Genomic DNA, 16,421 nt, shown 5'->3' with positions numbered 1-16,421 from the left:
CTTTCTGAAGAAGAAGAAGAAAACGAGGTCCCGGAAGAGCCCTCTACAGGATGGAGCTGGGTAAACGACTCCTGCTACTTGGCCTCACCAATGCAATTCTGAGACTGACCACTGTTCCTGCACAGGACAACATCTTCCTCTCATGGGCACATTCTTACGCGGACTTCCACAACTCCTCCAACTGTTGGGTATGTGGGGCTATGCTCCTGTCAGTAATGGATGGACTCCCATGGTGGGTGTCGCCACTTCGTTATGGGGCGGAGGTAACAAGGGCTTATACCTCATATGTGAAAAATAAAAAGGAGAGGGGCTCCCTTACAAAAAAGTGACAGGCCTCCCGGTACCTTGAGCAATACTACCAGGTCTGGGATGAATATTTCTGAATGACTCCTGAGAAAGGACAGTTGATTACTCCCGCTGGGAACAAAAAGAACACAAGGTTGGGTTTGGAGACCGCCCCCTAGACCCAAAAGAATTAAAATATATGGGTTATTTGTTCCCTGGACAATGTAAACAAATCTTTGAAGTTACCTATCATCCCAATAGGTCTGTTCAGTGGTCCGGTTCTGACTGGAAATATAATCCCGGAATCCATTGAGTAGCCCCCAGTGGGACCCAGTGTCTCTGTGAGCTTAACTTATGGCCATTGTTACCAGTTGGCTGGGTAGGGCGTTGCACACTAGGATTTGCTTTCGCCCATGGCAGTATTAAGCCTAGAAAGCAAGAGAGTTCCAGAAAAACATCTATTTCTGCTTCATTGACTATGCCAAAGCCTTTGACTGTGTGGATCACAATAAACTGTGGAACATTCTGAAAGAGATGGGAATCCCAGACCACCTGACCTGCCTCTTGAGAAACCTGTATGCAGGTCAGGAAGCAACAGTTAGAACTGGACATGGAACAACAGACTGGTTCCAAATAGGAAAAGGTGTACGTCAAGGTTGTATATTGTCACCTTGCTTATTTAACTTATATGCAGAGTACATCATGAGGAATGCTGGGCTGGAAGAAGCACAAGCTGGAATCAAGATTGCTGGGAGAAATATCAATAACCTCAGATATGCAGATGACACTACCCTTATGGCAGAAAGTGAAGAGGAACTCAAAAGCCTCTTGATGAAAGTGAAAGAGGAGAGTGAAAAGGTTGGCTTGAAGCTCAACATTCAGAAAACAAAGATCATGGCATCTGGTCCCATCACTTCATGGGAAATAGATGGAAAAACAGTGGAAACAGTGTCAGACTTTATTTTTTTGGGCTCCAAAATCACTGCAGATGCTGATTGCAGCCATGAAATTAAAAGACGCTTGCTCCTTGGAAGGAAAGTTATGACCAACCTTGATAGTATATTAAAAAGCAGAGACATTCCTTTGCCAACCAAGGTCCGTCTAGTCAAGGCAATAGTTTTTCCCGTGGTCATGTATGGATGTGAGAGTTGGACTGTGAAGAAGGCTGATCGCTGAAGAATCGATGCTTTTGAACTGTGGTATTGGAGAAGACTCTTGAGAGTTCCTTATACTGCAAGGAGATCCAACCAGTCCATTCTAAGGGAGATCAATCCTGGATGTTCATTGGAGGGACTGATGCTAAAGCTGAAACTGCAATACTTTGGCCACCTCATGCGACGAGTTGACTCACTGGAAAAGACTCTGATGCTGGGAAAGGTTGGGGGCGGGAGGAGAAGGGGACGACCGAGAATGAGATGGCTGGATGGCATCACCGACTCTGTGGACATGAGTTTGAGTGTACTCCGGGAGTTGGTGATGGACAGGGAGGCCTGGCATACTGTGATTCATGGGATCGCGGAGAGTCGGACACGACTGAGCGACTGAACTGACTGACTGACACCAACCTCCAGTAAACCTGCCCTATCTGCATGCAAGATGGACACGATCAGTGTTCCAGTGGTATGACTCTCTTGCTGCCCTGTTTGTAACCTCTATAGGGACAATGGATATCATGGTTAAGGTAGAGGCCTCAACTAATTTCACTAAACAGGCCCTCTTAGACAGTACAAAAGCCATTCAAGCTTTGAATGAAGAACAAATTCAGGTGAGGAAAGCAGTAATTCAAAATAGGATGGCATTAGACATATTCACAGCAGCCCAGGGGGAAGCTTGCGCCATAATTAAAGTGGAATGTTGTGTGTACATCCCTGATTTGTCTGGAAATGTATGTACTGCCTTAGAAGATATGCAAAATCAAGTGAAAGCCATGTCTGATAAAAATATTTCCTTCTGGACTTCGGTCCTGTCCTGGGTAAAGGGAGACTGGTGGAAAACTATTGCTACTGTTGTCATAATCGTTCTAATCATACTGCTTTGTGGGCCCTGCTTCTTACAATGTCGTGTAAATTTTGTAACCCAGAGGTTGATAGTGTTCTCTCGTGCAGGCGGCCAGAGGACTAAGGTACAATATATCTCAATAAATGATGCTCGTTACAGAAACTAAGAGCATCAAGAGGGGGGAATAAAGAAGGAATTCATAGGGCCTGGACTCCATCTTAGGCCTGTTCATGCTGATCATGCTTGGCCACCTTTCCTATGGACTCTGAACTTTGTGTTTAGTGCTTATAAAACTGACAACAGAAGGATAAGACCCCCCTCTGGAGAGGGGAACCTTAAAGATCGTATCTAGGTTACCCATCGCCCAAGAGAAAACATACACTGATCACCCCTTCCTCCAGACAGGCCATAAATTTTTCTGTATCTATCAGAGTGTAACCTTGGGCTTATTGATTATTGGCTAACTGACTGTTTGAGCACATAAGCACATATCACAAGAGCACATAGCACACGAGCACATAGCACGTGAATGATGGGGTTACTGGGGTTGTATTTTCCTTGGTTATGTAAGTCTCAAGGAATTTGGAGTGGTGGGTTCAGACACGTACACATGAGGTATAAAAGATTTTCAAATGTTGGTCGGGGTCCTTGGCTAAGAGGAGACTCTGCCTCGGGCCCGCCTGTGTAATAAACTGCACTTCACTATCTGCATTGTCCTTCTGAGTGAGTTTGTTTCCTGGAACACGTGGCTACAACAGTACTGCTAGTTGTTTTTATCCAGAAGTGTTCTGATTATGTGTAGTTCTGTGATCCAAATATGCAGACATGAAGATACTTTCTTTCCATTACTTTTATTTTTATTTTTTTTTATTGGAGGCTACTTATTTTACAATTTTATATTGGTTGGTTTTGCCATACATTGACATGAATCCATACATGAGTTCCCCCCTCCTGATCCCCCCTCCCACCTCCCTCCTCCCTTTATCCTCCCTCTGGGTCATCCCCGCACACCAGCCCCAAGCATCCTGTAACATGCATCGTCCCTGAACTGGTGATTCGTTTCACATATGACAACATACATGTTTCAATGCCATTTTCTCAAATCATCCCACCCTCATCCTCTCCCACAGAGTCCCAAAGACTGTTCTATACATCTGTGTCTCTTCTGCTGTCTCGTATACAGGGTTCTCATTTGCATCTTTCTAAATTCCATATATGTGCGTTAGTATACTGTATTGGTGTTTTTCTTTCTGGCTTACTTCACTCTGTATAATAGGCTCCAGTTTCATCCACCTCATTAGAACTGATTCAAATGCATTCTTTTTAACGGCTGAGTAATACTCCATTGTGTATTACATTTTTAAGAGTTATAGGTAGAAATTGGTAGTAAGTTAGCTTTTAGAGACTGTTCTTGCAATTTTTTGCTTTGGGAGGGAGGGCCCATTACTTCTTTTTCACACATTATTTTCTTTCTATTTTAATTTATAAACACAATATAATATTTTCAGGCTTTGCTTCCTCAGTGATTATTATATGAATAAAATACAAAATTTAATGGCATTTCTAGAGGAAAAATATGAGACTGAAATTGTGTTTTAACATCGAGTAGAAATGATGATTTGAAGTAGTAAGACTCTAATATTCTTATCATTTAAAATATCACCAGCAACTTTCAGGAGCAAGCCATATGTTTGTTCAATCCATGAGTTCTTCACTAAGCCAACAGAATTACTGGAAGATTCCTGTGCATTCACACCTACCTAAGAGGAAGGATCTTATTAATATTTGCTGCTGCTGCTGCTGTTAAGTCACTTCAGTCATGTCCAACTCTGTGCGACCCCATAGATGGCAGCCCACAAGTCTCCCCCATCACTGGGATTCTCCAGGCAAGAACACTGGAGTGGGTTGCCATTTCCTTCTCCGATGCATGAAAGTGAAAAGTGAAAGTGGAGTCGCTCAGTCATGGCCAACTCTCAGCGACCCCATGGACTGCAGCCCACCAGGCTCCTCCATCCATGGGATTTTCCAGGCAAGAGTACTGGAATGGGGTGTCATTGTCTTCTCCTATTAATATTTAGGCAACAGTAAAATCACTCCAAAAATCAATTTTATTTATGCATGTAATTTTGGTCTTATAAATGAGGGAGGAACTCTGTGGTTGTTAAATATATGTAATGTCTTTCATGCTTAAAACGCAGGAAAAAGCTTAGGCAATATTGGAAGGAGCCTGGTAACTACAGTCTGAGGAGTTGCAAAGAGTAAAAAAAAGCAGAGCAAATGAGCAAGTACACCCCCGGTGTAAGATACACATCTGGAATGAACTGAAAAGCTTTCAAAGTGTATCATATTCATAATGGCTAGAATCAGATTTGCAGTATATACTTAGGTGGTAGTATTTCTGTTAGAATAAGAATCTAGGAAAAATACAGCGGTTAATGTAATATGGCATCACCGACTCTGTGGACATGAGTTTGAGTGAACTCCGGGAGTTGGTGATGGACAGGGAGGCCTGGCGTGCTATGATTCATGGGGTTGTGGAGAGTCGGACACGACTGAGCCACTGAACTGAACTGAACTGAATGTAATAACATCTAAAAAATAACCTGGTTTATAAAAGTGCCCTGTATACGAGAAAGCAAAAGAGACACAGGTGTATAGAACGCTCTTTGGGACTCTGTGGGAGAGGGTGAGGGTGGGATGATTTGGGAGAATGGCATTGAAACCTGTATATTATCATATGTGAAATGAATCACCAGTCCAGGTTCAACGCATGATACAGGATGCTGGGGGCTGGTGCACGGGGATGACCCAGAGGGAGGATAAAGGGAGGAGGGAGGTGGGAGGGGGGTTCAGGAAGGGGAACGTACGTACACCCGGGGCAGATTCTTGTCAATGTATGGCAAAACCAACCAATATAATATTGTAATATAATTAACCTCCAATAAAAAAGAAAAAAAAGAATAAACCTGTTATAAAGATAAAAAAAAAATAAAAGTGCAATAAACCTGTGTTTTCCATAATCAAATTTAAACCATGTCTGCTTTCTACAATAAGCCTTACATTTGGACAACAAAAGTTCAGTTTTAAGAACCACAAAATTGTTTCTGATCAACTCTGCAAAAACTGCTTCCACAGTTATATCTATACAGAGAGTTTTCATAAATTGGAAATTTCAGTTAACTAAATCCCTCCTTCTCCATCCTTCAAGATGTTGCAATTTTATCTTTAATTTAGCTTCTAAAGAAAGGACTAGATGAGTATTCATCAATACTTTATTGAAGAGAATTGATCATGATACATCACACTATAGTAACATTATTATGACAATATTACATTTTCATTATAGGAATCTCAATTCTTAGAACAATGTAAACTTCAACATACCAAATGTCTTACCTACTTTTAAAACAAAATATTGCCCTTTTATACCCCAAAATAGTTAAAATACAGGAAGAGAAGAAGCAGCAGCCCTTATTCTTCTCTAACAGATGTGGGCAGATATTTAGTCAGGTTGCAAGTCTGACTCTGGGAATTATCCTATGAAAAACCTGCTTCAAATCTGAAGGCATCTGAGAATATTAAAAATATAGAACTATATTTTTTCACCCTGCTGAGTTCCTGGATTCAGTGACAGTTTTCCATGTGCTGTGTTCCTCCATCTGTAAGAATAATTCTTCGGTCACCTAAGTTTGTGTTGTCTTGTATATGTATGGGTAACTTTGTTATATGAAAGCATATATTTGTGCTAGTAATAATATATAACTTTTCTCATCATTGACCTAGAGCCAGACATCTTGGAATGTGAAGTCAAGTGGGCCTTAGAAAGCATCACCACTAACAAAGCTAGTGGAGGTGATGGAATTCCAGTTGGGCTATTTCAAGTCTTGAAAGATGATGCTGTGAAAGTGCTGCACTCAATATGCTAGCAGATTTGGAAAACTCAGCAGTGGCCACAGGACTGGAAGAGGTCAGTTTTCATTCCAATCCCAAAGAAAGGCAATGCCAAAGAATGCTCAAACTACCGCACAATTGCACTCATCTCACACGCTAGTAAAGTCATGCTCAAAATTCTCCAAGCCAGGCTTCAGCAGTATGTAAACCGTGAACTCCCAGATGTTCAAGCAGGGTTTAGAAAAGGCAGAGGCACCAGAGATCAAATTGCCAACATCCGCTGGATCATGGAGAAAGCAAGAGAGTTTCAAAAAACATCTATTTCTGCTTCATTGACTATGCCAAAGCCTTTGACTGTGTGGATCACAATAAACTGTGGAACATTCTGAAAGAGATGGGAATCCCAGACCACCTGACCTGCCTCTTGAGAAACCTGTATGCAGGTCAGGAAGCAACAGTTAGAACTGGACATGGAGCAACAGACTGGTTCCAAATAGGAAAAGGTGTACGTCAAGGCTGTATATTGTCACCTTGCTTATTTAACTTTTATGCAGAGTACATCTTGAGGAACGCTGGGCTGGAAGAAGCACCAGCTGGAATCAAGATTGCTGGGAGAAATATCAATAACCTCAGATATGCAGATGACACTACCCTTATGGCAGAAAGTGAAGAGGAACTCAAAAGCCTCTTGATGAAAGTGAAAGAGGAGAGTGAAAAGGTTGGCTTGAAGCTCAACATTCAGGAAACAAAGATCATGGCATCTGGTCCCATCACTTCATGGGAAATAGATGGAAAAACATTGGAAATAGTGTCAGACTTTATTTTTTTTGGGCTCCAAAATTACTGCAGATGCTGGTTGCAGCCATGAAATTAAAAGACGCTTGCTCCTTGGAAGGAAAGCTATGACCAACCTTGATAGTATATTAAAAAGCAGAGACATTACTTTTCAACCAAGGTCCGTCTAGTCAAGGCTATGGTTTTTCTCGTGGTCATGTATGGATGTGAGAGTTGGACTGTGAAGAAAGCTGATCGCCGAAGAATCGATGCTTTTGAACTGTGGTGTTGGAGAAGACTCTTGAGAGTCCCTTATACTGCAAGGAGTTCCAACCAGTCCATTCTAAGGGAGATCAATCCTGGATGTTCATTGGAAGGACTGATGCTAAAGCTGAAACTCCAATCCTTTGGCCACCTCATGCGACGAGTTGACTCACTGGAAAAGACTCTGATGCTGGGAAAGGTTGGGGGCGGGAGGAGAAGGGGACGACGGAGAATGAGATGGCTGGATGTCATCACTGATTCTGTGGACATGAGTTTGAGTGTACTCCGGGAGTTGGTGATGGACAGGGAGGCCTGGCATGCTGTGATTTATGGGGTCGCAGAGAGTCGGACACGACTGAGCGACTGAACTGAACTGAACTGAACTTTCTCAACTTAGTTTTTATCCAGCACAGGTTTTCTCTCAGTTAAATTTAGAGATAATCAGTTTAAATAATAAATCCTTACTTTAATGGCAGTTATGTATTTTAATAAAAAATACCCTGTTAGAATCAAATAAAGATCAAATTAATACTACTTTAGAATAACATGTTAAGTGAAGTCTTATTCAATAGTGTGCTTATTATACAGAATGGTTTCAGAGTAAGTTCCAAGGAAGGAAAGCAGAGCAGTCCGTATTGATGGTGTAAGACAGTCCTCATGTTTTTCAGGTGGTGGGGCAGAGTGCACAGTAAGCACTCTGTTCATATAAAATTAGCAATAAAATTGAGGTTTCTTTTATCTTTCTGCTCTTCACTTCTTTAGTTTAGAATTCACCTACAGGATACAAGATGACTTTCATTCATTTTACATTTACATTCCAGTTGACAGCAATGAAGGGAAGGTTCCCTAAAGCTTGAAAGATATGTTTGGAAGTTCTACACATGAGTCTGCTCATGTGTAGATAGAATCTGCTCGCATTCCACTCGGCACGGCACTGGACTGTGTCTTGTCAACAGAGATGCTGAAAAATAGGAGCTTTGTTCAAGGTATGAATATGGAAGCAAAAATGATGCAGTGAGTATTATGTATAAAACATATTGAGTTATGTATGTTACTGTGAGAGAAAGGAGAAAGTGAACATGTAGAACAGTTTGTGGTCTTTGTCACCAGCTGTATTCCTATCACTCTCATAGTTGCATTTGTACTTTCCCCACAAGTCTAACAGTCTTGCCAATTCCCTCTTCCAAGGAAGCCAACCTAAATCCTTGTACCTCCTGGTTAACCAGTGTTCAGCGTTTTAGTGTTCTGTGGTCCTGCCAATCTGATCCAGGTGAACTCCTCATGGTAGAATTAATGATAAATGGAAAAAAAAAGAAAACAAACAAAAAACCTCTTTTTCTGTTCCTACTAAATGATATGCAATAGAAAGAGCATTTCTAATTTAAAACTTTCCTTATGAAAATGAAGGCATGGAAGGTCCCAAATTACCTGGGTTTTGGTCACTTTGTATTATGTATTCAAGGCAGAGAGTGTTTCTTGGAGCAGAGGGGTAGTCTCTTATAACTCTGCTTACAGATTGACTACATTCAGTTTAAATCCCTCTCTTGTGTAGGAATCTGAATTTAACAAATACCAAAATTTTGAAAATTTCAGTCATTTCTTCTAATGTCGCAACTTTTCTTTGAACAAGGTTTTTAGTCTGTTACATACCTGGCAATAATTTATACAAATATTTTGCCAGAGCAGGGAAAAGATCACTAGGTTTACAGACTAAAAAACCTATTTCTCACTTTCCCCACAAATGCTTACACAAAGTCAAAGCCACAAATTTTAGATTCTTCTTCCTATCTTATTTTCTTCCCTTATTTTTTAAAGAATTATATCAGACTTGACCGACTGGTTCCAAATCAGGAAAGGAGTACGTCAAGGCTGTATATTGTCACCCTGCTTATTTAACTTATATACAGAGTACATCATGAGGAACGCTGGGCTGGAAGAAGCACAAGCTGGAATCAACATTGCCGGGAGAAATATCAATAACCTCAGATATGCAGATGACACCACCCTTATGGCAGAAAGCACAGAAGAACTAAACAGCCTCTTAATGAAAGTGAAAGAGGACAGTCAAAAAAGTTGGCTTAAAACTCAACATTTGGAAAACTAAGATCATGGCATCTGGTCCCATCACTTCATGACAAATAGATGGGAAAACAGTGGAAACAGTGTCAGACTTTATTTTGGGGGGGCTCCAAAATCACTGCAGATGGTGACTGAAGCCATGAAATTAAAAGAAGCTTGCTTCATTGGAAGAAATGCTATGACCAAGCTAGACAACATCTGAAAAATCAGAGACATTTCTTTGCCAACAAAGCTCCATCTAGTCACAGCTATGGTTTTTCCAGTAGTCATGAATGGATGTGAGATTTGGTCCATAAAGAAAGTTGAGCACAGAAGAACTGATGCTTTTGAACTGTGGTGTTAGAGAAGACTCTTGAGTGTCCCTTGGACTGCAAGGAGATCCAACCAGTCCATCCTAAAGGAAATCAGTCCTGAATATTCATGGAAGGACTGATAATGAGCTGAAACTCCAATATTTTGGCCACCCGATGTGAAGAACTGACTCATTTTAAAGACCCTGCTGCTGAGAAAGATTGAAGTCAGGAGAAGGGGACAGCGGAGGATGAGATGGTTGGATGGCATCACCGACTCAATGGACATTACTTGAGTAATCTCCAAGAGTTGGTGATGGACAGGGTGGCCTTACATACTGCAATCCATGGGGCCACAAACAGTCGGACATGACGGAGTGACTGTACTGACTGACTGACCCACTTTTAGCATCAAATACTTTATAGCACCTACTTTATAAGCAGTAATTTAAAATCACATAAAATATAAGCTATCTATATACTAATGAAAATATATAAGGATGCTCCAACTGAAGCATGAAAGAGAAATTTAATAAATTATTATTAATGAAATATGAATTTTAATATGTTAATGGTCAATCACACTATTCCTATAAGTGGAGTAACCTAAATAAAGCAACTACGGGTGTATACACACTTGCGTGTTTTTAAAGCAGGAATAAAACAAACCATGAATAGTTTTCTCATTAATGATGTCATTCTCCACCAAGGTAAACTATTAAACACCTAACAACCTATTATAACAACCTTTCCTAGAGTTACCTCCTCATGATATTTAAGTGAATATTAAACATGCAAAAATATACTGTTTACACATTTAATGGAATTAAGACCTAGGCTCAAATAATTATAAGCAAGTTTTTCAACTACATAAATTGTCAACCAGACATGGATATATGACATTTTTTCCTTGTGGTTGATATTTTTGTAATTTGTCCAGAGACTTTCACCTTATCTTCCCCCTTTCCTCTTTCTCTCCTCCCATCCCACACTAAATGCTATTATTTCCCTGTCCTAGGGAAGAGTAGCATCTAAATGAGGAATGGGGTCCTTTCAAAACCATATGGCTGTAGTATAAGAAATAATCCCTGACTCTCCTTTCCAGCTGTGTTTCCCTCTACATTCTCATGGTACGCTGTACTTATGAAAGCTTTCTTTGTATAGGCGATGGTCACTTACCTGCTTATCAGTATTTCTACAGACTGAGCTCCAAGGAGCAGGAACAATGTCTTTTTCAATTTTTTGGTCCTAGGAGAAGGCAATGGCATACCACTCCAGTACTCTTGACTGGAAATCCCATGGATGGAGGAGCCTGGTTGGCTGCAGTCCATGGGGTCGCTAAGATTTGGACAAGACTGAGCAACTTCACTTTAACTGTTCATTTTCATGCATTGGAGAAGGAAATGGCAACACCCTCCAGTATTCTTGCCTGGAGAATCCCAGGGATGGGGGAGCTTGGGGGGCTGCCGTCTATGGGGTCGCACAGAGTCGGACATGACTGAAGCGACTTAGCAGCAGCAGCAGTAGTGTCTAGGAGAACGCCTGCTTCCTTTGTTTTGCTGTGTTTTGTTCCTACTTTATTTTTATTGAAGTAAAATTGTTTTCCAACGCTGTGTTAGTCTCTGCTGTACAATGAAGTGAATCAGCTGTATGTGTGCATATATCCCCTCCTTCTTAGATCTTCATCCCACACATGTAATCATCATACAGCACCAAGCGGAGTTCCCTGTTCCCATTAGCTATCTATTTTATACACGGTAGTATATATATATGTCAATCCTACTGTCCCAATTCATCCCATCCTCCCCTGCTCCCTGCCCCCGTGCCCATATATCCATTCTCTACATCTGCATCTCTATTCCTGCCCTGGTAATGGTTTCATCTGTACCATTTTTTCTAGGTTCCACATATTTTCATTAATATATGATATTTGTTTTTCTCTTTCTGACTTACTTTACTCTGTATGACAGACTCTAGGTCCAACTCCATCTCTAAAAATGACCTAATTTTGTTACATTTTATGCTAAGTAATATTCCTTTGCATATAGGTCCCACATTTTTATTCATTCAAATGTCATTGGACATTTAGATTGTTTCCATGTCCTAGCTATTGTAAACAGAGTTACAATGAAAAATGGGGTACATGTTTCCTTTTGACTTATGGTTTTCTCAGGGTATGTGCCCAATGTGAGTTTGCTGGTAATATGGGAGTTCGATTTTTAGCTTTTTAAGGAACATCCACACTTCTCTCCACAGTGGCTATATCAATTTACATTCCCACCAACAGTGCATGAGGGTTCCCTTTTCTCCACACACTCTCCAGTATTTAGTGTTTGTAGATTTTTGGATGATGGCCATTCTGATCAGTGTGAGGTGATTCCTCATCGTAGTTTTGATTTGCATTTCTCTAACAATTAGTGATGTTGAGCATTTCATGTGCCTCTTGGCCATCTGTATATCTTCTTAGGAGAAATGTTTAGGTCTTCCACCTATTTTTTAACTGGCTTGTTTGGTGTTGTTGTTGTTGTTTTTGCTTCAACTCTATAGTTGATTGGAGCTTCCCCTGTGGCCTGGCATAAAGAAGCCACCTGCAGTGCAGAAGCCACAGGAGATCTAGTTTCGATCCCTGGGTTGGGAAGATCACCTGGAGGAGGGCATGACAACCGACTCCTGTTCTTGCCTGGAGAATCCCATGGACCAAGGAGCCTGGTGGTCTACACTTCATAGGGTCACAAAGAGTCAGACATGACTGAAGGGACTTAGCATGCATTCATGAGCTGTTTGTATATTTTGGAGTTTAATCCTTTATGCATAGCTTCATTTGCAAGTATTTTCTCCCATTGTTAACAATCAAAATATAGCAGTTGACTTATTGGAAAACCTAATGAATAAGAAGCATTTAGAACATTTTCTAGAAAAGAAGGGCCTCCTCAATTAGCTCATCTTATTGTGGACCTTGAGTTCATGCTTGTAGACATGCAGACACAGAACATTAACTTTGTTCCTGTGCCCAAATTGTCAGAACTCCAGCAATTCATTTACATTTAGTAAGTCCAAGATAAGCTCACTTAAAAGAAGGAACACTTTCATCTATTTACAATAGAGATGTCAACTTGGCTGTACACTTTTGCTTTCAAAACATGGCTTTTGTCCCTGCAGAGTAATCTACTGAAGAAGCCAGATTACTCAAAAAATCTGGAGAGGAGAAATCATCTGTCTGGGCTTAGGGGCTTGAATCATTAACTGTTTGAACTTAGGGATTTGGGACATTCTGATGAATCAAGACTCTGAAGAATGATTAACAGGAGTACTGTTACAATCAGTTCCAGTTCAGTCGCTCAGTCGTGTCCAACTCTTTGTGACCACATGAATCACAGCATGCCAGGCCTCCCTGTCCATCACCAACTCCTGGAGTTCACTCAAACTCATGTCCATCGAGTCGGTGATGCTATTCAGCCATCTCATTCTCTGTCGTCCCCTTCTCCTCCCGCCCCCAATCCTTCCCAGCATCAGAGTCTTTTCCAGTGAGTCAACTCGTCACATGAGGTGGCCAAAGTATTGGAGTTTCAGCTTTAGCATCAGTCCTTCCAATGAACACCCAGGACTGATCTCGTCTGGAATGGACTGGGTGGATCTCCTTTCAGTCCAAGGGACTCTCAAGAGTCTTCTCCAGCACCACAGTTCAAAAGCATCAATTCTTCGGTGCTCAGCTTTCTTCACAGTCCAACTCTCACATCCATACATGACCACGGGAAAAACCATAGCCTTGACTAGATGGACCTTGGTTGGCAAAGTAATGTCTCTGCTTTTGAATATGCTACCTAGGTTGGTCATAACTTTCCTTCCAAGGAGTAAGCGTCTTTTAATTTCATGGCTGCAATCACCATCTGGAGTGACTTTGCAGCCCCCCAAAATAAAGTCTGATGCTGTTTCCACTGTTTCCCCATCTATTTCCCATGAAGTATTGGGACCAGATGCCACGATCTTTGTTTTCTGAATGTTGAGCTCCAAGCCAACCTTTTCACTCTCCTCTTTCACTTTCATCAAGAGGCTTTTGAGTTCCTCTTCACTTTCTGCCATAAGGGTGGTGTCATCTGCATATCTGAGGTTGCTGATATTTCTCCCATCAATCTTGATTCCAGCTTGTGCTTCTTCCATCCCAGCGTTCCTCATGATGTACTCTGCATATAATTTAAAGAAGCAGGGTGACAATATACAGCCTTGACATACTCCCTTTCCAATTTGAACCAGTCTGTTGTTCCATGTCCAGTTCTAACTGTTGCTTCCTGACCTGCATATAGCTTTCTCAAGAGGCAGTGGTCTGGTATTCCCAATCTTTCAGAATTTACCACAGTTTATTATGATCCACACACTCAAAGGCTATATATACAAAAAGGGACTATATACTGATTTATATATATATTAAATGATCAATCTGAGCAATCATAACAAATAAATACCTCAATTATTTTTAATTCAATCTTATTTGAAACATGAAATTGAATGTGTACATCTTGTTTGCAAATATACCTGAGTTCAGACTGCTCAGTTCAGTTCAGTCACTAAGTCGTGTCTGACTCTTTGCGATCCCATGCATCACAGCACGCCAGGCCTCCCAGTCCATCACCAACTCCCAGAGTCTACTCAAACTCATGTCCATCGAGTCGGTAATGTCATCCAGCCATCTCATCCTCTGTCATCCCATTCTCCTCCTGCCCACAATCCCCCCAGCATCAGTGTCTTTTCCAATGAGTCAACCTTTTGAATGAGCTGGCCAATGTATTGGAGTTTCAGCTTTAGCATCAGTCCTTCCAATGAACAGCCAGGACTGATCTCCTTTAGGATGGACTAGTTGGCTCTCCTTGCAGCCCAAGGGACTCGCAAGAGTCTTCTCCAACACCACAGTTCAAAAGCATCAATTCTTCGGCGCTCAGCTTTCTTCATACTCCAACTCTCACATCCATACATGACTACTGGAAAAACCATAGCCTTGACTAGACAGACCTTTGTTGGCAAAATATTGTCTCTGCTTTTTAATATGCTATCTAGGTTAGTCATAACTTTCCTTTCAAGGAGTAAACGTCTTTTAATTTCATGGCTGCAGTCACCATCTGCAGTGATTTTGGAGCACAGAAAAATAAAGTCTGACACTGTTTCCACTGTTACCCCATCTATTTGCCATGAAGTGATGGGACCTGACTCCATGATCTTAGTTTTCTGAATGTTTTCTGAGCTTCAAGCCAACCTTGTCACTCTCATCTTTCACTTTCATCAAGAGGCTTTTGAGTTCCTCTTCACTTTCTGCCATAAGGGTGGTGTCATCTGCATATCTGAGGTTATTGATATTTCTCCCAGCAACCTTGATTTCAGCTTGCGCTTCTTCCAGCCCATCATTTCTCATGATGTACTCTGCATATCAGGTAAATAAACAGGTTGACAATATACAGCCTTGACGTACTCCTTTTCCTATTTAGAACCAGTCTGTTGTTCCATGTCCAGTTCTAACTGTTGCTTCCTGACCTGCATACAGGTTTCTCAAGAAGCAGGTCAGGTGGTCTGGTATTCCCATCTCTTTCAGAATTTTCCACAGTTCATTATGATCCACAGTCAAAGGCTTTGACAGAGTCAATAAAGCAGAAATATATATTTTTATGGAACTCTCTTGTTTTTTCGAAGATCCAGCAGATGTTGGCAATTTGATCTTCTGTTCCTCTGCCTTTCCTAAAACCAGCTTGAACATCTGGAATTTCATGGTTTTGTATTGCTGAAGCCCGGCTTGGAGAATTTTGAGCATTACTTTACTAGCGTTTGAGATGAGTGCAGTTGTGCAGTAGTTTAAACATCCTTTGGCATTGCCTTTGTTTGGGATTGGAATGAAAACTGACTTTTTCCAATCCTATGCACAATGCTGAGTTTTCCAAATTTGCTGGCATATTGAGTACAGCACTTTCACAGCATCATCATTCAGAGTTTGAACTAGCTCAACTGGAATTCCATCACCTCCACTAGCTTTGTTCATCGTCAAGGCCCACTTGACTTCACATTCCAGGATGTCTGGCTCTAGGTGAGTGATCACTCTACCGTGATTATCTGGGTCATGAAGCTCTTTTTTTTACAGTTCTTCTGTGTATTCTTTTCATCTCTTCTTAATATCTTCTGCTTCTGTTAGGCCCATACCATTTCTGTCCTTTATCAAGCCCATCTTTACATGAAATATTACCTAGGTATTTCTTTTTTTTTAAAATTTATTTTATTGGAGCAAATTGCCTTACATTAATATATTGGTTGGCTTTGCCATACATTGACATGAATCCGCCCCGGGTGTACATGTGTTTTCTTTCTTGAACCCCCCCCCCCCACCTCCCTCTTCCCCATATCCTCCCTCCAGGTCATCCCCGTGCACCAGCCCCAAGCATCCTGTATCATGCGTTGAACCTGGACTGGTCACTTATGATAATATAAATGCTACAATGCCGTTCTCCCCAATCATCCCACCTTCACCCTCTCCCACAGAGTCCCAAAGACTGTTCTATATGCCTATGTCTCTTTTGCAGTTTCTTATACAGGGTTCAGGCTTTGGTACATATACACAATGGAGTATTTTTCAGCCATCAAAAAGAATGCATTTGAATCAGTTTTAATGAGGTGGATGAAATTGGAGCCAATTATACAGAGTGAAGTAAGCCAGAAAGAAAAACATCAATATAGTACACTAACGCATATATATGGAATTTAGAAAGATGGTATTTCTAAATTTTCTTGAAGAGCTCTCTAGTCTTTCCCATTCTGTTGTTTTCCTGTATTTCTTTGCATTGATCTCTGAGGAAGTCTTTCTTATCT

At 41.1% G+C, this 16,421-nt stretch overlaps 1 protein-coding gene and 1 pseudogene across 1 annotated transcript in view; both read left to right on the top strand.

Annotated features, from left to right (window-relative positions):
• Positions 1-50: 50 nt before the first annotated feature.
• Positions 51-2,449, top strand: LOC129560803 (endogenous retrovirus group PABLB member 1 Env polyprotein-like; annotated as a pseudogene).
• A 5,309-nt stretch (positions 2,450-7,758) lies between these two features.
• LOC129560802 (protein LEG1 homolog) overlaps positions 7,759-16,421 on the top strand; it is a 53,270-nt gene continuing 44,607 nt past the window's right edge. The window contains exons 1-2 of the mRNA XM_088840481.1: positions 7,759-7,812; positions 8,114-8,198. Of these exons, the coding sequence (XP_088696607.1) occupies positions 7,759-7,812; positions 8,114-8,198 (139 nt within the window). The remainder of the gene's footprint in view (positions 7,813-8,113; positions 8,199-16,421) is intronic.

Source organism: Moschus berezovskii, chromosome 10 (assembly GCF_049115385.1).
Source record: "Moschus berezovskii isolate FMDL1 chromosome 10, NW_MosBer_1.0, whole genome shotgun sequence".
In the NCBI taxonomy this organism is placed as follows: Eukaryota; Metazoa; Chordata; class Mammalia; order Artiodactyla; family Moschidae; genus Moschus; species Moschus berezovskii.
The sequence above is the reverse complement of the archived record's forward strand: the minus strand, read 5'-3'. Positions and strand labels throughout refer to the sequence as shown.